This window comes from Felis catus, chromosome A1 (genome assembly GCF_018350175.1).
Source record: "Felis catus isolate Fca126 chromosome A1, F.catus_Fca126_mat1.0, whole genome shotgun sequence".
Classification (NCBI taxonomy): Eukaryota; Metazoa; Chordata; class Mammalia; order Carnivora; family Felidae; genus Felis; species Felis catus.
The window spans coordinates 115,385,233-115,406,889 of NC_058368.1; the positions used below are offsets into that span (position 1 = coordinate 115,385,233).

The window sequence follows — 21,657 nt, forward strand, 5'->3', positions numbered from 1 at the left end:
CTGTAAGGTGTATTCTTCAGTCCTCAGCTCCCCCACTCACTGCATGCCAACATTCTTGAAAGACGGGTGTCCGACACAGGCTCGGCCCAGCTCCACTCTCCCAGAAAGAATGCGACACGATTTCCCGACTTCCAGTATACCCGTGTGCCAGGTATGCAGAAGAGGTCGTTGCGCATGCACAAGTGTGCAGCCTGGAATATGAAGCGAACGTTGGGGTCGCTCGTTCTCTCGCGCGCTCTCTAGTGGCTTCAGACAGCAGCGTTGACAGAACGAGGGGGCGGAGCCGACGGCGGCGGAAGTGAAGTCACTTCCGGGCTGGGGTGTTTGTTTGGACTGGAGAAGGGAGGCGGCGGGCGAAGCGCGCGTCGAGCGGGGGAGCGGCGCTGCCTGTGGAGATCCGCGGAGGCCGACCGGATTCGTTGGCTGCCGTCCCCGCTGCCGTGCACTGGGTGAGGGGTTCCCTCGGGCGGAGCGGCCGGAAGGGTGCGGCGTCCCCGGCGGTCGAGGGACAGCACCTTGGCGACGGTTGAGGGTCCCCTGGGTTGTTGGCCACCAAGCCTTGTATGGCTTCCTTACTCCTTGCGTCTTTCAGTCGGATCTGAGGGATGAGCTGGGACCGACTTAGACTCTTTCTTCTTTGAGAAATGGCCGTCGCTTTTTTTCTCATTGTCATTATTATTTATGATTTGGATCTCGCAGCACTCTATCCGGGTCCTCGGTAGCGCGCGAGGGTTGCCGGGATAGCACTTTCTCGTGGCCCCCCTTCCTCCCTCCACTTTCTTCACCTCCCCCCGGGTACCCTTTTCCCCTGCCCCCCACTGCCGCTTCGGCAACAAAGCTCATTGTTTCTCCCCAGTTTACGCCTGCGCGTCGCCACGCGCAGCCCATACTTGCTGCGCGTGCGCGCTCCTCCCGTTGCCGGGGTTGGGGAAGAGAGGGGCGGAGGGACTGGCGGGCTGGCGAGCGTCCGAGGGGAGCTTTCTACAACCGTCCACTGGCCAGTACCTTTCGGATCCGCTTTCTCCCGTTTCTTCACCTTTCCTTACTCCTTATTGTTATATTGTTTCCCATGCTCCTGATAGAAGGGCTGGAATCCGTGCTCCGGGAGTATTGGAAACCAGATGAACTTCAACGGCCCGTCTAATCACATTCTTGGATTCCGGTCCTCCTTTTTAATTTCTCTTCCACTATACGCTTACCCCCACTGCCACTAAAATTATATGGCTTGCGGTGAAGTTTGTTTTTTCAAAACATTTGTTGAAGCAGCCGGCAGTGGTATTTTCTGGTGACTCAAAAAGAGGCCTTTTCTGCTTCCTTTTGTTGTCTTGCACTCCCTGATTTTGCAGCCCCATCACCTCATGGAAACCACAAACTCTAGAAAGAATTTGGCTTTCAGTTTGCCGTGGGAAAAAGTCTGATAACAGCTGACAGCTTTTGACGTTACAACAGAAGACAAATTCCCATTTTCGTGCGCTGGCCAATCTTGTAGTCTCGTGGCATGGTTTTTCACAAATTGCAGTTGAGCAGGTGTTGGTTTGCATTTTCAAGTTACGTTTATAAATAAGAAAAAGGTTTCTGTAAGGATTTAAATAGGATTCCCAGTGTTTGCTGGTTTGTGCTTCTGATTCCAATTTTTGAAAGGATATTTGGGGCAAATTAGCTTGTTTATGCTGCTTGTTAATTGTGAACTTGTACAAAACTTAATTCTTTCTCACAAATAAGTGTCTACGATAAATAAAGATAGGTAACTTTACAAAAATTACTGCCTATTTATCTCTTTCTTTAAAGGATGGTTGTTAAGCAATGGAAGTAATGTTTAAAGTCCTGGGAGCTTAGAGAGTTTTTTTATAATGTATATTACTGCTTAGGGTAGATGATCTCTACCCTCTTTGGAACAGAGTAAGTTTGTCGTAGGCTTTTCCTTCAGTAGGCACTGTACACCTTATTGAGGTTTCCCCCTTTCTGACTGTAGAGAGTGATGCTCCACTTTTAATAGAAAATGTAAACATTTATAAAATGCTGTTAGCATAGCAATTTCATTGATAATGTGGGAGGTGAAAGACGGTAGAAAATAAGGCTTCAGCCCCCTTTCTTTTGTGATTTTGCATATTTTTGTAATTTACAGACTTTATTATAACCTGTGAAAAAGGCAGAGCAAGTTTTATCTTGCCCATTTTGAAATTGAGGAAATAGAAGTTTGAGAAATTATTTTATTAGGCACATATTTCCACAGCACTTAGTAATGCCAAGCATTGTTCTAAGTGTTTTTACAAGTATTTAATCTTCACCCTCCCTAGGTGGTAAGTACAACTGTAAAATAAAGCTAACAAGTGAGAAATGTGAATTAACTTGTCCAGTGTACACAGCTAGTAAGAGCTGGAATTCAAACCCAAGTAGTCCAGAGATTTTGTGCTCTTAACCATTTTACTGTTTAGTGACATACCCAGGATCTGGTAGGTTGTTAGTGGCGTATCTTAGTTTCGGACCCAGTGCAAGATTAAAGTTGCCCAGGCTATACCCCTTGTGATCTGGACCAGCCACCCTCTTGCATAGGTACACTAGTAATTTGCATGTGATACAGCCTAAGTTTCAGTTCCAGTAACAGTCTTTTTGTTGTTGTTCTAGATTTCCTTACTGTTTAGAGCAGTGCTGTCCAATAAGTACTAATAGCACATGTCTGTTGAGCATTTGAAATGTGGCAAGTGCAGCTAAAGAACTAAATTTTTTATTTTACTGAGTTTGAATTAATTTATTTTTATTTAGCCATACATAGCTGTTGGCCCCACCACATTGGATAGTGTGGATATAGAGGTTTGAATTCCTTCTGCTTATTTTTTGTGTCAGTTTTTATAAATAAGGCTGGTGTTTCTGATGTTCTTTGAGCTTTTATCCAGTAGTGATGATAGGCAGTGCTGACCCATCCTTACTCTCACCAGATCACCTTTGTTACACCTTGTTAAGATTACGATTATAGTCCTCCTTCTGTCACATTGTTTCACTCCTACAGGTTTTTGGACATGTGATTTTTTTACCTTACACCTTGCTCTAACAACCTTTAATTGCTATAAATGTTTAAGAAGCCCCAAAATAGATAATACTGTTATGTGCTAGGCTCTATGCATAGATACTATTATTATTACCATTTAATAGATGGGAAATCTGAGACGCAGAAAGGTTAAATAACTTGCCCTTGGGTTCCAGAGCCATTGCTTTTAATCATTATACTGCCAAACATTAAAACAAAAAATTCAAAGCTGCTTACAAGCTTGAGTGGAAAACAAGCAGAAGCAGAGGTTTCTTTATCCTCTTTCACTGCTGGAGAGACAACTAATTAAAGTAATGTGTGTGTATGCAAATAAGGTTAAGGAGTCACAATTGTTCAAAATAGAGTCCAATGGAATAAGAAAAGGTGTCTGTGGAGTCAGATTAAGGAAAGAAGAGAGAACTGTATTTGAATTTTAATGTGAATACTTTAGAGATGAAACTAGGGAGAAGTTTCTAAAACTTAAAAGATTTCTATAATTTAAAATTTCATAAAGAATATAAAAGATTGGACATTGCTGGAAACCATATTTATTTGTTTACTTTAATGTTTATTTCTTTAGAGAGAGAGGGTGACAGCAGGGGAGGAGCTGAGAGAGAAAGGGAGAGAATCCCAAGCAGGCTCCACCCTCAGCGCAGAGCTGGATGCAGGGCTTGATCCTACAACCCTGAAATCATGAGCTCATCTGAAATCAAGAGTCAGATGCTTAACCAACTAAGCCACCACACGCCCCATTAGCAGGATCTTTGCAAAAGAAAAACTAACACAGTGAAAGCTGGAATATTTGCAGATAATAGAAAAGACAGAAGTCTAAGTCTGTCCCATTTAATATTATTTAAATAGAAAAGCAGAAGACATTTTGAGACATGCAACAGCTGAGAAATTAATACTTTTGCATGACCTTTTGAAGAAATATTAAAGATGTCAAGTTAGGGGAAGATTGTGAATAAAAGAAACAATGATAACAATCTAGTAAAAATATAGACAATAATGTTAATTGTGTTTGGTTTAAAAAATTCTAAAAGATCTATACCTAAAGAAAAACCAAACAGTATGGAACTAACACTGCTTAAATTATTTCCACAAAACAAAGGAGATGGAGTGGGAGGAAGGAAATGGGATAAGTAAAATCATTCTAAAGGTTCTTTCCTTGTCTGGGAGCAGGGATTGGGTTGGAGACCCTGAACAAGGAAAAGCATTCTAAATGTCTTGAATTGTTTGGAGGTGTATAGAGCATGTTTTTAATGAATAGGAATCTATGTAAATCTATTTTAATTTCACAATAGATGTAAGTCACATTATCATGCTCTACACCTTAAACTTACAGTACTGATCTCAATTATATTTCAGACACGGGAGAGAAAACCAACTGAGATTCCTTAGTAGTTTGTAAGTCACAGAAAATAAATCTGATATTTTTTAAAATATGAGTTTATTACACTCACTGGTATGCAGAGTTCCTAAAAATAGGAAAATAAACACTACAGGAATACAATATGAGAAACTATAAGAAAAATGTAAAAATTATGATGGAAGACATAAAACCAACCATCAGTTATCAAAAATGATAAATCTCTGAGACTGGTTCAAATAGTCTAACTTTTAGAGTATAGGACTTGAATAGACCACTTTCAGAATTTAACAGATCAAGTAAAAAAAAAAAAAAAAGACCATTTATGTATCTATATTTAGATTTAGATATAAAGGTAGATATGTAAATACATATTTTTTTGTACCTTAGAAATAGAAGTCACACATTTCTCTCTTTAGACCCAAAGGGTTTGCAAAAACCATAGTTGTCTGCAAACAAAACAATAATAAGCCCCAAAAGTGAAGGTTTTTCTAGCTGCATTTTAAAATGTTTATTTTTGAGAGAGAACACAAGCAGGGGAGGAGCAGAGAGACAGAGGGAGGCACAGAATCTGAAGCAGACTCCAGGCTCTGAACTGTCAGCACAGAGCCTGATTTGTGGTTTGAACCCACTAACCATGATCTCATGAGCTAAGTCAGACTTAACTGACTGAACCACCTAGGTGCTTCACTGGCTACATTTTATAACATAATGAAGTCAAACTAGAAATCAGGGCATCAAAGGATAAACAAAAGAACCATTTGGAAATGTAAAAATATTCTTCGAAATAATCTCTGGCTCATTATAAATTAAATAATTTGTAAATACCTAAACTTGATGAGAACTAAATTCAAAATACATGGAAAATTTATAGATACAAATCATTTATTAAATGGAAGGTTGAAAATAAACACGTTTGTCGACTTAAAAATCAGAGTAACAAATTGGTAGAAATTTAGTGAAGGGAAAATAAAGTGAAAAAACAAATTGATAAAATAAAAATATGTAGAAAAAATGAATAAAAGTAGGGGCTTTGTTTATTAAAATTGAATTTTTAATAGGTATCCATTCAAAGTTCAATGGATGAATGTAACAGTGTCTCTCCCCACCCAGTTATCTCTGTAGGCATTGAGTGTTGTTTTTTGACAGTTCTTTTTTTTTCTTCTTTAATGTTTGTTTATTTTTGAGAGACAGAGACAGAGTGCAAGTGGGGGAGGGGCAGAAAGAGGGAGACAGAATCTGAAACAGGCTCCAGGCTCTGAGTTTTCAGTACAGAGCCTGACATGGGGCTGGAACTCATGGACTGTGACATCATGCCCTGAGCTGAAGTCGGATGCTTAACCAACTGAGCCACCCAGTCGCCCCTTAACAGTTCTTACTGAGCTATATAATTCACTGCCTGTAACTCATTTAAAGTATACAGTAGAGTTGTTTTTAGGATATTCAGAGAGTTGTGCATCCATTACCACAATTTTAGAACATTTTTCTTACCCCAGAAAGAAACCTCATACTCCTTAGGTGTCATACAGTATGTAGTGCTTTGTGACTGGCTTCTTTCACTTAGCATAATGTTTTCAGTGTTCATCCATGATACAGCACATATCAAGTATTTCATTTCTTTTTATTGTCAAATAATATTCTGTTGTATGGAGATACCACATAGTATTTATCAAATGGTGGACCACTGGGTTTTATTCACTTTTTGGCTATTATGAATAATACTGATATGGAAGTTTGTGTACAAGTTTTGTGTAGGGCATATATTTTCATTTCTCTTGGATGTATACTTAGTATAAATATCGGGTTCCATGTTTAATCTTTTGAGGAACTGCTAGACTTTTTCAAATCAGCTGCATCATTTTAACATGCCCATCAGCAGTAAACGAAGGTTCCAATTTCTCCACGTTTTCACCAATACTTATTATCTTTTTTATTACAGCCATTCTAGTGTAAAGTGGCATCCCATTGTGATTTTGATTTGCATTTCCCCCATGATTAATGATTTTGAGTATTTTTTCATGTATTTATTGATATTTGTATGTTCTTTGGAAAACTGTTGTTTGCCCATTTTTAAATTGTGTCATTTTTATTGAGTTGTAATAGTTCTTTATATATTCTAAATACAAGTTCCTTATCAGATATGATTTGCTTCTCTGTTTTATATGTTCTCAGAGATTCTGTGCATTTGAAATGCACATATCTTCCTCTTAATACATATATAGGAAGAGTTTATTAGACTCACGGGTATGCACATTGCAAACCTGGAGTTTTTTTTCTAAGATAAATCTCTAAATGAGGAAAAGGAACATATAATCAAATTATATGTAATGAAACAAGTTAGAATAGTTACATTCTTTGCAATTTTATAACAAAATTAAAATTGCGGAGAAAATGAAATTTTAATGAAATGTAAATTACCGTAATTAACCAAAGAGGTAAAAAACCTGAATACACTAATCATAACAAGAAAAACAAAATTAAAGGTTGTTAAAGATATTTTAAGAGCACTGAGCCCATGTAACTTTAGATTCATGTGTCAGGATCCCATCATTCTTATTATTCAAACTATTCCTGAATAATAACAATGGAAATATTCTAGTTCATTTATGTTTGTAAGCTGTTTTCTGCCAGGGTCTGGCATTCTAGCAGTTTTCTTTCGGTTTAGTTTTTTGCTTTTTATTACTGAGAATATGATTTTTCTTGTCACTTTTTTGAAAATAATGTTTTTGTCTTTTAAAAATTCCCTTTGATATTTTGCACTTTGACTCTTGTATCTTGGTTTGTAAATATTTATCTTTTTTTTTTTTTTTTTTTAATTTTATTTTTGAGAGAGAGAATCCCAGGCAGGCTCCTCACTACCAGTGCGAAGCCTGACACAGGCTCAAACTCACGAACCATGAGATCTTGACCGGAGCCAAAATCAAGAGTCAGATGCTTAACCGACTGAGCCACCCAGGCACCCCTGGCCTCTGTGGTTTCTAATGTGAAATCAACTGTTAATCTTGTTTTGAGGATTCCTTGTACGTAAAGAGACACTTGTATTGCAGATAATCTCTTCTCTTTGTCTTTCAGTAATCTGATTATGATGTGTCTTAATTGTGGATCATTTTGAGTTTATACTGCATGGAATTTGTTGAGCTTTTGGATATGTAGAGTAATACATACAGATTTGTTATCAAGTGTGAGGAGTTTGGGGTCACTATTTTCTTTTTTTAAAGGTTTTATTTTTAGGGGCACCTGGGTGGCTCAGTCAGTCGTCTGTCTCTTGATTTCAGCTCAGGTTGTGGTCCCAGGGTCATGGGATCAAGCCCCACGTCAGGCTCTGTGCTGAACATGGAGCCTGCTTGGGATTCTTTCTCTCTCCCTCTGCCCCTCTTCCCCTGCCCCTCTTCCCCTGCTTATTCTCTCTTAAAAATATATATATATGTATATATTTTTAATCAATCTCTACACTTAATGCAGGTTCAAACCCACAACCCTGAGACCAAGAGTCCCAGGCTTCACTGACTGAGCCAGACAGCCATCCCAAGAGGCCGTTATTTCTTAAAATATTTTTTCTGGCCCCTTGTCTTCTTCTGAGATTCCTATTATTTGTATGATAGTTGCCCACTGGTCTCTAAGGTTCTGTTCATTATTCTTCATTGTTTTACTTCCCTCCCAAAGCTCATTAATCTCAATTGATTTATCTTTAAATTTGCTGATTTTTTTTCTCCTTGATCAAATCTGTTGTAATCGTTTGGTAAATTTTTCATTTCAGTTATTGTACTTTTCAACTCCAGAAATTCCGTTTGGTTTCTTTTTAATAATTTTTCTATATTGATATTCTCTATTTTTTTCATGTTTATTTATTTTGAGAGAGAGCACATGAGCAGGGGAGGGGCAGAGAGGGACAGAGAGACTCCCAAGCAGGCTCTTGCTCAGTGCAGAGCCCAATGCAGGGCTTGATACCATGGCCGCAGGATCACGACTCAAGGTGAAATCAAGAGTCAGACATTTAACCAACTGAGCCACCCAGGTGACCCCCCACCTTTATTTAATGTTTGTTTATTTATTTTGAGAGAGACAGCACTAGCAGGGGACTGGCAGAGAGAGAGGGAGAATCCCAAGCAGATGCTGCACTGTCTTCGCAGAGCCGGATATAGGGCTTGAACCCACAAACTATGAGATCATGACCTGAGCCAAAACCAACAGACACTTAACTGACTGAGCCATCCCATCACTCCTGATACTCTCTATTTGATGAGACCTCATTATTTTGGTTTCCTTTAGTTATTTTGTACTTGATGTAAAGTCTTATAAGTCCAATGTCTAGGCTTCCTCAAGGAAGTTTGTTTTTTCCTGTGTATAGGCCATATTTCTTCTTTTCATGGCTCCTCATTTTTGTTGAAAACTGGACATTAATATTATAATGTAGTGCCATTAAAAATCAGATTCTCTTTTCCGCAGGGTTTTTGTTCTGCTTGTTATTGATCTGTTTAGTGATTTTTCTGAACTAATTTTATAAAAGTTTGAGTTCTTTTTGTATGTGTATGGCCGTTGAAGCCTTTTAGCTTAGTGGTCAGATAGTTATTTAAAAAGAGATTTTCTGAGGTCCCTGGCTGGCTCTCTCTGTACAGCATGCAACTCTTCATCTTGGAATTGTGAATTCAAGCCCCACGTTGGGTGTAGAGATTGCTTAAAATAGAATAAAATAAAAATCTTTAAAAGATTTTTCTTTGGGTGCCTGGGTGGCACAGTCGGTTAAGTGTCTGACTGTGGCTCAGGTCATGATCTTGTGGTTTGTGAGTTCGAGCCCTGCGTCGGGCTCTTTGCTGACAGCTCGGAGCCTGGAGCCTGCTTTGGATTCTGTGTCTCCCTCTTTCTCTCTGCCCCTCCCCCATTCCCTCCCTCTCTCTCTCTCTCTCTCTCAAAAATAAATAAACATTAAAAAAATTGTTTTTTAAATACAATGTTTCTTAAATACCTATGAACAAAAAAATTCAGTCTTTGTAGGTAGATTCTTGTTTATGTTGAGCATACCTTCAACACTCAAGCAGTTTACAGCTTTCTTAGCCCTCACTTTATGTGCATATACTGAAGGTCAGCCAGAGTATAGGGCCTTCACAGGTCTTTTGTGGGTTTTTTTAATGTTTATTTATTTATTTTGAGAGAGAGAGTACTTGCGGGAGGGGCAGAGAGAGAGGAGGAGAGAGATAATTCCAAGCAGACTCCATGCTGTCACTACAGAGCCTGACATAGGGCTCTATATCACAAACCATGAGATCATGACCTGAGCTGAAATCAAGAGTCAGACGCTTAACTGACTGAGCCATCCAGGCACCCCTCAGGTCTTTTCTGAGCATGCTCCCAGCACTGGACTTGCCCAGGGCCTTGGTTCCCTAGAATATGCAGGAGCTTTTCAAAGCCCTTATGCCCAAAGTATTTACTTCACCCATCTTTCCTCCCATGCTTTTTTCTTGGTGTTTTGTTTGCCACATCTCTTCTTCCTTGCCCTAGGTGGCTTTGGCTGCTATATTTGCCTTTAACTGTTTTTAACAAATGCCAATCCGACACTTTAGAATCATAAATTTATATACACAATGGAATACGTGCCAATGAGAAAGAATGAAATATGGCCTTTTGTAGTAACATGGATGGAACTGGAGAGTGTTATGCTAAGTGAAATAAGTCATACAGAGAAAGACAGATACCATTTGTTTTCACTCTTATGTGGATCCTGAGAAACTTAACAGAAGACCATGGGGGAGGGAACGGGAGAAAAAAAAGTTAGGGAAGGAGGCAAACCTTAAGAGACTTAAAGACTGAGAACAAACCGAGGGTTGATGACGGGTGGGTGATGGGTATTGAGGAGGGCACCTGTTGGGATGAGCACTGGGTGTTGTATGGAAACCAATTTGACAATAAATTTCATATTAAAAAAATAAAATCATAAATTTTATGGTATTTGAACTATATACCCAATTTTTTAAAAAATATTTATTTTTGAGAGAAAGAGAGAGCATGAGCAGGGGAGGGCCAGAGAGAGAGAGGGAGACACAGAATCAGAAGTAGACTCCAGGCTCTGAGCTGTCAGCACAGAGCCCAATGCAGAGCTTGAACTCACAATCTATGGATCATGACCTGAGCCAAAGTCAGATGTATAACTGACTATGCCACCCAGGCGCCCCCCCCCCCCACCAATTTTTTTTAATAAGCTCTATACCTAGCATGGGGCTTGAACTCAGGACCCCAAGATTAAGAGTCACATGCTATATGAACTGAGCCAACTAGGTGATCCTATACGCAGTTGTTGGTTTGGTTTTTTTTTAATGTTTACTTTTTGAGAGAGAGAGTGTGAGTTGGGGAGGGGCAGAGAGAGAGAGGGAGACACAGAATCTGAAACAGACTCCAGGCTCCAAGTTGTAAGCACAGAGCCCAGCATGGGGCTCGAACCCACGAATCATGAGTTCATGACCTGAGCTGGAGTTGGACACTCAACCGACTCAGCCACCCAAGCACCCCATCCTATACCCAGTTTTTAAAAACAGCAGAACATGCAGAGGATCCAGTATAAAGAATGTGGTCCAAGAAGGGTCAAGAACAAGTCATAGAAAAAAATTTAAAATTTGATACATCACGTTATATTAGAATACCTTATGTTCAATAATTGTAAGTCGTCAACATTCTGAAAGAAAATGATCCTTACCCCTCTGGCTTTCACCTGGCTGGCTGTAACCAGAAATTTGGTCAGCAGTTGTTCCTTCCCTCAGCTGTCTAAGATACAAGATTAGTGTTTGGGCTCCAGTTTGTTCTTTTTGGTTTCAGTTATGATTTGTTTCCCAAATATTGCTTAATAAAATAATTTTATTTAGTCCTTTATGGACTCTTTCTCTAGGATTTATGCCAAAGCCACAGCTTGTTTGATGAAGTGATAATGAGCAAAAAAGCTGACCTAGAGCCTTGTCAAATACAGAGATTGGTCCCTTTTTGCTAAGCACTGTTGATATTTTCTTTGTTTACTGGTAGGCATCAAAGAGAGAGGGGAGTCCTTTGGGATTCTCAGACTATAGAATTTCCTGAGGCACATTTTTCATGGTTTACAATAAGCTTGTGCTCATAAATTGAATGGACTTTAAAAAAAAAATAGATTGCCTTTACATGTAGATATAATTTGATTACAGAGGCATATTTATTTAAATTTTTTTAAAGAGACATTTTATTTTTTTAATGTTTATTTTTGAGAGAGAGAGAGAGAGCACAAGCAGGAGAGGGGCAGAAAGAGAGGAAGACCTAGAATCAGAAGCAGGCTTGAGGCCCTGAGCTGTCAGCACAGAGCCCAGTGCGGGGCTTGAACTCACAAGATTGTGAGATCATGACCTGAGCCGAAGTTGGATGCTTAACTGACTGTGCCACCCAGGTGCCCCTGTTTTGCTATTTTTTTGAGAGCACATGCATGCAAGTCGGGGAGAGGTCAATAGAGGGGGTGACAGAGGATCCAAAGCAGGCTCTGCGCTGACAACAGACAGCCCAGTGTGGGGCTCAAACTCACAACCCTGAGATCAAGAGTCACATGCTTTACTGACTAAACTAGCCAGGTGCCCCTTTCTTAGATTCCTTTTATGGACTTAACCTTAAGAGTACGTATGTATAATGAAAACTCATACTATTCATATAATGTGAATTTAGTCTCTTAAGCTGGGGCTGGGGTGTTTATATCCTGAAACACACAGGTATTTTCTGAAATACTGAATACTACTGACAGTAGCATCATGGTAGTGACATCTGTATTTGTTAAGAGGTCCTCAAATATAAGTTACTAAGAACTGCTGCCCTAGTTATTTATTATTGTATACATGTGAAAGAGAAGCAGAGACAGACTGAGATTTATGTGCTAAGGTGTGGGTAGAATGAAAATAATAGAAGGCACTATAAAAGCAGACAGGACAGAAAACAGAGAATGAATATCTTTGATAAAAAAGTTTAAAAATAATGAATTAGGACTGGCAATACATACAGAGCAAGGAAAAAACTATTTGTGGTAGGATGTTTTAGTTTTTAGTGTTTTTCTTGATTATAACTGGAGTAAGAACACCTGAAGTTTTTTAAACTCTATTCTCATATTAGGTATGCTGATTTCTTCCTTTGGCACAGGTCACGCTGCTGTTTGAATTTATGTACAAGTGACTCATGTAAACTCATTTTTAGCAATTTCATACTTAATGAATTGGTAGAATATTGTAGAATCTGACCCTTAAGTTTCACACTTTTAGCCAGCAGTGTATCAACTGGTTTAGATCATGTTATCATTTAATGAATAGTATATAAGAAACCCAGTCTACTGTATTAGATATTGTTGTGTTTTTACTCACATAGAAAGAGATTAGATGCTTGAACTAGTTGGAGTCTGGTAGTCCTTTGTGGCTGTGCACCTGCTTGCTGTTGCTTTGAAGGTGGGTGAGTCTATAGCCCCGGGAAGGAAGAAGTCATAAAAGCTGACTTATCCATAACAGGTCTTTAGGTCCATTGGTGCAGCAAATTTCAAGGCTAAGAGAGGAAGACTGCTTCTGATCCCTGTAGGAAGAGGAAGCAGGAAAAGAAATCTCAACATGGAAAAGGTCTCCCAGGAAAGCATAGGAGAAAAGCAGGCTGCAGTGCAGAATGCAGAAGAAGCCCATCCTTTGGGAGGTGGTGAAGGCCAGGAGCCTGGAGGAAATATTAGAACAGGTTGGGCCTCACCTGCCCATGATGTTAGACAGGATATGCCCAATAGGCTTGTTAGTAACCTTGATATGATAGATGGAGTTGCTGATGATATGGAACGGTTCATGGAGGAGATGAGAGAGATAAGGAGGAAAATTAGGGAGCTTCATTTGAGGTGCAGTTTGCACATTCTTATAGGACATCCCCCTCATGCTGACCATCGTGATGAGTTTTATCTTATGCCTTGAATGCTGAGGTTAATATTAATAATAAAACCTCCTGCTTCCCAAAGTAACGTTTTCTTGATGTACCCTTTGCTGTGAATCTGGTGTTCTGTCATACTTCTTTCTTTCTTTCTTCTTTTTTTTTTTTTTTAATTTTTTTTTAATTTTTTTTTTTTTTTTTTTTTTTTTTACGTTTATTTATTTTTGAGACAGAGAGAGACAGGGCATGAACGGAGGAGGGTCAGAGAGAGAGAGGGAGACACAGAATCTGAAGCAGGCTCCAGGCTCTGAGCTGTGAGCACAGAGCCCGACGCGGGGCTTGAACTCACGAACTGCAAGATCATGACCTGAGCTGAAGTCGGACGCTTAACCGACTGAGCCACCCAGGCGCCCCTCTTTTTTTTTTAATAAAGTTGTTTGTTTTTGTTTTGTTTTGGAAAGAGAAAACGGGAGGGGCAGGGAGAGGGGGAACAGAGGATCCGAAGCGGGCTGTCGTTTTTCTTTTTGGATATTTCATTTTGAGTTAGTCTGGAAGTTTTTCTGTCAACAGGGGAGTTTCAGAAACTTGCATGGAAAAGTTTATTACATACTGTGAAGGTAGTAAAGCAGTTTAAAAAGCAGTCTGTAGATAAACTCTCTCATTTAAAAGCATGCATATTGGGGCACCTGAGTGGCTCAGTCACTTAACCATCCAACTGTTGACAGTTGTGAGATGGAGCCCAAAGTTGGGCTCAGCACGGAGTGTGGAACCTGCTTGGGATTCATTCATTCTCTCTCTCTCTCTCTCTCTCTCTCTCTCTCTCTCTCTAAACAAACTTTAAAAATAGATGCACCTGGGTGGCTCTGTCAGTTGAGAGTTCATCTCTTGGTTTCAGCTCAGGTCATGGGATTGAGCCCCTTGCTTAAGATTCTCTCTCTTCCTCTCTCTCTCTGCCCCTTTCCCCAGCTTGTGCTCTCTTTCTAAAAAAAAAAAAGAAGAAGAAGAAGAATAGCACACACACACACACACACACACACACACACACACACACACACGTATATATGAGATTACTTGGCTTGAAAATCATTGTACAGTGGACAGATCCAGACATGGAGAAATTCGACATGTACCCAGAGATACAAAGCAAATAGAGAGTGTGCTATGAAGTCTAGAGATCCACAGCATTCTTTACCTTGGGACTGAGGAACTAAGAGGTTATTAAAAGTCTGTTTTCATTTGCAATCTCTGAGCTTTTTATTTTATTTTATTTTATCTTATTTTATTTTATTTTAATGTTTATTTATTTTTGAGACAGAGAGAGACAGAGCATGAGTGGGGGAGGGGCAGAGAGAGAGGGAGACACAGAATCGGAAGCAGGCTCCAGGCTCTGAGCCATCAGCCCAGAGCCTGACGCGGGGCTCGAACTCACGAGCCGCGAGATCGTGACCTGAGCCAAGGTTGGACGCTCAACCGACTGAGCCACCCAGGCGCCCCTCTCTGAGCTTTTTAATATCACCTGTTAAAAGTAGAATTTGCTTTTCATAAAGTCACTTGATTTAGATCTTCCAGACCATGCTTGTTTTATAAAGCAAGAGATATCCAGTATTTAAAAAATTGGTTGATTTGGGAATTACGTTCAAGCTGTTGATTACCGTCATTTGCTGTTACCAGACAGCACTAGATGAATCTAGGCTATTCTCAGCAATTTCTTAAATATTGAGATCATTTGAGAAAAAAAAAAAAAATGAAACTTTCCACTTGCTTGGTTTATCATGTGCCTTAATACATCATGTGCATGTAATACCTAACCACGATTCCTGGAGATAATAGCTGCTCACTATGAACCGAAAGAATGACTAACACAATTAACTATTGTTTTTCTTTTAAGGTTAAAAACGACAACTAACGCCAACCATGAAAGATCCAAGTCGCAGCAGTACTAGCCCAAGCATCATCAATGAAGATGTGATTATTAATGGTCATTCTCATGAAGATGACAATCCATTTGCAGAGTACATGTGGATGGAAAATGAAGAGGAATTCAACAGACAAGTTAGTTTTATGTACAAACATACTCTCTCTCTTGTAGCCCATAACAGCCCTCAGTACTTGACCCTGAAGCGTGTTTTATTTCGTCCCTTATATATGAAATATATGGATTAATGTGCCACTACTCCTCTTTTATTTGGATGCTAATTACTACCAGGTTTATCTGCTCACTGAAATAATTTAGGGAGGTTTTTTCAGCATTCCACCCCAGATACTCTTATTCAGGAGGACTAGGGTAGAGCCTAGGAAACTTGTTTTTTAAAAGCTCCAAGATGGGGTGCAACTAGATGGTTTATTTGGTGGATCATGCGACTCTTGATCTCACGGTTGTGAGTTCGAGCCCCATATTGGGTGTAGAGATTACTTGAAAATAAAACTTAAAAAAATAAAGTTGGTTCCAGTGTACAGTTAGGTTTGGAATCCATTGCCATGCACCAATCAGATTGCTGTTAAAAGAGTAGAAAGCAGGAGGAGATAGTCCTAGCTACTAGGGTACAGAATTGTGTTGTGTTTCACCTGAGGTTCTCAATCTGATGAGCCTGAAAATCTGCCACCACTGTTCTCTTTAGAGAATGCTCAGACATTGATGAATGTTGTCTTTTATTTCCATATTTCTGGCATCTGTTCCCATCTTTTGTCTAGTTCCTCCCTGATCATGGCTTTGGTAATCAGTAGTCATCTGGATTTCACCATATCCAGTAATGGATATTCTAGAGTAAAACAGTGTAGTCTTAATTCAGTGAGAATCATTTGGGCTGTTTTTGTTAGTTTGGATTTGTTTTTAATTACCCATGCCTTGACCCTACCCTGTACAGAATTTTAGTCATTTTTGGTTGGGTTTAGGGTTTTCGCAGTTGTAAAGTATCACAGGTAATTCCAATAGGCATTCCTCAATGAAAGCACTCCTTTATTTAATACTTCCCCACTTTCTGCTACGACACATAAAGACAGCAAAACCTTAAACAGATCCTCCCTAGTCTTACAGTAAACGTTTTTTTTTTTTTTCTTGGCACAGGAGCAGAGAAGAAGGTTAAAATAGTGTGTTTTTAAATGCTTTAAATTGCTTTTTTTTTTGTTTCTGGTTTTTTTTTGGGTTTTTTTTTTTTTTTTTTTTTTTTTTTTTGAGAGAGGGAGCATGCACATGAGCTGGTGAGGGGCAGAGGAAGAGAGAGAATCCTAACTTAAGCAGGCTCCACGTCCAGCACGGAGCCCAGTGCAGAGAGCTCAGTCCTACAACCCTGGGATCATGACCTGAGCCAAAATCAAGAGTTGGGTGCTCAGCCAACTGAGCCACCCAGGCACACCTTAAATGCCTTAATTCAGGATACTTTAAATCATTCCTAGTGACACATTACCAAGTGTGCTATCAGTGATGCTTTATTTATTATAAATCCAGATAGAAGAGGAGTTATGGGAAGAAGAATTTATTGAACGCTGTTTCCAAGAAATGCTGGAAGAAGAAGAGGAACATGAGTGGTTTATTCCAGCTCGAGATCTCCCACAAACTATGGACCAAATCCAAGACCAATTTAATGACCTTGTTATCAGTGATGGCTCTTCTCTGGAAGATCTTGTGGTAAAAAGTTATTTTTCATCTTTTTAAAAAACTAGCTCATCTTTCCCTTAAGTGGAAAAGCCAGCAGTATCTGTTTAACAAGAGTTCTACATTTCTTCCCCTTCAGAAATTGTACTGCTTCTTTCTATGGAAGCAGGGGCCTCTCAGTCTCACTTATGACTTAGAGTGACTTCTGGCAACACTCTGGAGCTAGTCTGAGACTGCTAACAGACTTCTTGCCACTACTTTTAGTTTTGATAACTATATTACCCTAGGATATGTAAATATCTTAAAGCTTTAATCCAAAAGAAGTATATGGTATGTCCATGTGACTTGCCTATACAAAAGTAGCTTGATGAAGAAGTTTTGCTCATTAATTTTTTCTTAAACATTTGGCGAAATTTGCACATTTTTATCTGAAAGGTGAAAATTTGGAGATTTTTTTTTTTCCTGCCCCAAGATTTTCATTGAGTTACCCTAACTCCATTTGGAACTGGGATTTAATATGGACTTTTACAAGCTCTTGGCAGAAAAGGAACAAAAACCTATTTACATTTTTACCTACTCTGTATGTCTCATTGCTGGGGACGGTAGGTACATTTGCAGTAAATTTTTTCAGGAATTAAGATAAATAGGCATCAGTGCTAGACTAGAACATGATGAATCGTTTGAATCGTTTGCTAAAATTAAGATAAAATGATCTAAAGTCACAATGGTGACCTTTCTGTCCATATTGACAGTCTCTACTTGCTTTTACAATATAGTTCTCTGGGATTTACTCCTAGACTCACAAATATTTTTTGCAATTATTTTTTTTTCACTGTGCATTGATTTCCTAACCTGGCGATATATCATAATTACCTGTGAAGGATTAAAACCAAAAATAAGTCTCTTAGCTAGATCCCAGACTTGCAAACCAGTTGTCTAGGCATAAAAAGCACTCCTAGGGCATACTGCCAGCCTGCCCCATCAGGCATTTGAGAACCATTCTTCTAAAGGGCTGTATGGAGAACACTGAAATTTACATTGTAGTACAGATTTGTTGTAGTAAATGACAACCCAGTTGAGCAGATGTGTGATCTCAATAGTATGTTGTGATATGCTTGCTTATGACTACATTAGTCATTCCACAAATAATCCTGGTTGCTCTGATGAGTGAAGTCCTTTGCTGGTCATAATGTATAACTTTAATCTGGACCCAATACAATTTCATTGTCTAGAAACTGGCTTGTTCTTCTTGGTCTATTTGAGATTGTTCTTGAATGTGCAATGCTTTTTTTAATTTAAACTTCACACTTTTAAAGTTTAGATAGATTTCCTTGAGAGAAGTGAGAGTATGTCCTGTCCAAGGAAATGGCTGTGTATAAATTATAAAATTAATATTAAATTGTTGCTTCAAGATGTTATTTAATATACTTTGGTCATGAAGTAAGTGGCATAGGGGGATCATATTCAATCTAAAAGCCTACCAGTATTCTGACATTTCAGGCCCTGTAATACATCTTGATTTCTTTTCATCTTTATCAACTATGGTGGAAGCAGATTTCCACCTATTGTGGAATGTCTGACATATCTGCTTAGGAAAGTCAAGATTTAGAGATCTAGAATACTGGCTCTTAAAGACTTTGGCCCATTCTTCCTCTAACTGATGCAGAAATAGGGTTTCAAAGAGAGTGACTTATCCAGGCTTTCATAGGAAGTTAGTTTAGAGCAGAGCTGGAATTCCATCTTAGGGTCTTCTCATTCCCCATGTAGTTTTCTTTTCCTTTTACAAACCTTGCTTCCTGTAGTAATTAGAATACAGCAGTTTTAGAAAGACAACTCTATATTTTCAATGAGGATCATAAGCAAAATTAATCCATAAACAATTCCCCAATCCACTTTAATCATCATTTCAATACTTGTTTAATATTTTTGCATAGTATGAATCTGTTAAAATCAAATATTATAGTTAAATGAACAGAATTCCTTATTCAGTGACACCTTTTTAGTTTGTGTGTAGATAGTGGGTTTCTGATTACACTTAAGCAAATTTAATTTCAATTTTTACTTTCTCTTTAGAAGGCTATAAGTTTTCACATATTATGTATGCATATATATATATATATATATATATATATATATATATATATATATACACGCATACATAATATACATAGTTTACTTCTGGTTCCTTCTTTCCCTTCTATAGATAAGATTTTTTGGGTTAAGTTTAACCATACAATCTGAGTTCTTTTGTCTTACGTTTTTTGGAAGATATTTTTACATGTGGATCTGGGTTGAATGCTTTTGAGTATCTGAAGCCATCTGTTAATGAACTTGATTTTTTATGTACTTATTTTTCAGGTCAAGAGCAATCTGAATCCAAATGCAAAGGAGTTTGTTCCTGGGGTGAAGTACTAAAATATTTGAGTAGACGGGGCCCTCTTTTGGTGGATGTAGCACAATTTCCACACTGTGAAGGCAGTATTAGAAGACTTAATTGTAAAAGCTCTCTCTTGTCACTGTGTTACACTTATGCATTGCCAAAGTTTTGTTAGTCTTGCATGCTTAATAAAAGTGCTGAGACTGTTATTAAGTAATAAGCTGTCAAACATTTACTGAAAATAGAATTGGCCCCATGGCTTGATGTGAAGACAGCGAGGAAAGAAGCACCAGTCAAGATGTAACAAAGCGCCAAATTAAAATGACCTCTAAATCTTCGTGAATTGCCTTTTTTGAGGCTAAACTGGTCCCTGAGCGTTAGCTAACCGTTGTTAATGTCCAAACTTTTTTTTTTTTTAAACGAGTAAATTTAAGTTCAAGTTATTAGGCAGATTTCTCAGTTCAGACTTACTAAATTTGCATTTGTCACTATCAAGAAGAATTTCCTTTTTCTGAAGAAGGCCTTGTTAATTAATTTGAAACAATTCATTATAGACAAGTAAGTCTTTGGTTACTGAGTTTATAAGGTAATGCTCATGATGAGAACTAACCCTGGCTTTTATGGTATGTTATCACGTAAGAAATGTGAATCCTCCTAGTGTTAGATCTGAGGATCTAGATCTGAGTGCATCTTCTCAGGTGTCACTGCATCATAGCCATGCCTATGTGAAGTGCAACATTTGACCCACCATAATCCAATTGAACAAAGAAATTGTAACATGATTTGAGTGGTGCTTTTCCTTGCTTTGTTAACCATCACTACAATGGTCTGCAGCACAACTTTTCTTTTAACAAAGCTAGAACAGTTTTGGCTTCTTAAACTTCATACTTGGGTAGGTTAAGCTGCCATACGTGTTCAGTGTGAATAGTGTTTAAGTTGAAAATATTGTAAAAAAATTATATTTTTTCAAAAATATTTAAAAAAATAAATAATAGTAGAACTGAGCTGATGGTTGTGTTTATTGGTGCTTGAGTGCAGACTCTCCTGTGGTGATTGATACTCACTGTATTGTGGGTTCAGTACTTCAGGACAACCCTACTGGCAAGAATTGCTAAGAGAGCAGGCTTTATTAAATTCCATAGTGTCAAGTGTGTCATTACGCATGTATCTGTCCAAAATGTAGCAGTAAAACAAACCTGATCTCCCCTTCTGTAAGCCACTGTGATTACCTCAGGCTGCAGTCAGTGTCAGGGCAGTTATGGATGTCCACCCTAAGAAGGTTTTTGGCTAACCAGTGTAATGGTAACCTTACTCTAGTATAATCTCCATTGGCTTCTGCCCTTCACAAGCCGTTGCTGGTCTGATTGGACTGGTTTGCTATTTTGGTTCACCTGGACCATCCCTGTTTTCCCCTCACAAACTTATTTATATGTTTGTTCCTGAGGTGAAGTATTAAAGGAGTTTGTTCCTGGGGTGAAGTACTTTATTTTGGGATAATCGTTATCTTGGGACAGGCTGTCAACCAACTAGCAATTCCCTGGTTCTACATACAGTTGTACCTTATGGTCCTACTCAGTTATGCTTTTCTTGAGTTTGTTGGGCTCAGAATTGAGAAGGCCATATAGTCAGTCTGGTTCACATTCTTTGTGGAGGATCCTTTGGTGTGCCCAAATGCCCCAGTGTTTTTTAATAGCTACCTTAAAAGACAATAAACAAGTAGGTTGTTGTTTTTTTGTGGTTTGTGGTTTTTTTGTAATCTCAAGCACCTGGCTGGCTCAGTTGGTAGAGCATACAACTCTTGATCTCAGGGTTATGAGTTCAGGCTCCACATTGGGTGCAGAACTTACTTTAAAAACAAAAAATAATCTCTACACCCAACATGGGGCTTGAACTCATGACCCCCAAGAGTCAGATGCTCTACTGACTGAGCCAGCAAGGCACCCCAAAACAAGTGGATTTTTAAGAAACTCTGAAGCAGAAATGATTCTACTTGGCTCTCTTTCTTTTTGGAGCTTTGATACAGCCAGTCCCCTATGTCTCTTAATAGCTAAGTACCACAAGTGGCACAGCTGGCTGCCAAATGTATGAAGCTTACAGATCCTTTTTTCTCTAAGCTTAGACAGGGGCAGATGAGTTCATTTCTACATAATGCCAAATTATCACAGTGCAGTATAACTGGAGATTATAAACTCCAGTAATGATGTAAGCTAATGATTAAGAGCAAAGACTATGGGGCACCCTTCTTCCCCTGCTCACGCTCTTCTCTTTCTCTCTCTTTCTCAAAAATAAATAAACATTAAAAAAAATAGAAGTTCAGTTATTCAAATTAAAAAAAAAAATTTTTTTTTAATCTTTATTTTTGAGAGAGAGACAGAGCATGAGCAGGGGAGAAACAGAGAGAGAAGGAGACA

At 38.7% G+C, this 21,657-nt stretch overlaps 3 protein-coding genes across 9 annotated transcripts in view; 2 read left to right on the forward strand and 1 right to left on the reverse strand.

Moving 5' to 3' along the window:
* PAIP2 (poly(A) binding protein interacting protein 2) lies at positions 1-20,250 on the forward strand. 2 transcript variants are annotated; one of them, XM_019832886.3, is made up of 4 exons: positions 1-151; positions 15,166-15,329; positions 16,723-16,902; positions 19,228-20,250. In XM_019832886.3, the coding sequence occupies exons 2-4, from the start codon at positions 15,192-15,194 to the stop codon at positions 19,282-19,284; spliced, it is 375 nt and encodes a 124-aa protein (XP_019688445.1). In that variant the 5' UTR covers positions 1-151; positions 15,166-15,191; the 3' UTR covers positions 19,285-20,250. The 2 variants fall into 2 exon arrangements, with proteins under 2 accessions (XP_019688445.1, XP_003980866.3); XM_003980817.6 differs by lacking the exon at positions 1-151 and adding an exon at positions 295-449.
* LOC101090836 (protein BEX5-like) lies at positions 456-13,453 on the forward strand. Its single transcript, XM_003980819.6, has 2 exons — positions 456-1,527; positions 12,884-13,453. The coding sequence occupies exon 2, from the start codon at positions 12,980-12,982 to the stop codon at positions 13,319-13,321; it is 342 nt and encodes a 113-aa protein (XP_003980868.1). The 5' UTR covers positions 456-1,527; positions 12,884-12,979; the 3' UTR covers positions 13,322-13,453.
* SLC23A1 (solute carrier family 23 member 1) overlaps positions 11,908-21,657 on the reverse strand; it is a 21,734-nt gene continuing 11,984 nt past the window's right edge. For 5 of the 6 annotated variants that reach the window (XM_019832883.3, XM_019832879.3, XM_019832881.3 and 2 more), the window contains one exon: positions 16,686-18,665. Coding sequence is in view for 1 of the 6 variants with exons in the window: in XM_019832881.3 (XP_019688440.1) it covers positions 18,622-18,665 (44 nt within the window). In the remaining 5 variants the exon portion in view is untranslated. Of the gene's footprint in view, positions 12,945-16,685; positions 18,666-21,657 lie in introns of those variants that run through there. The other variant, XM_019832872.2, reaches the window with a different exon arrangement.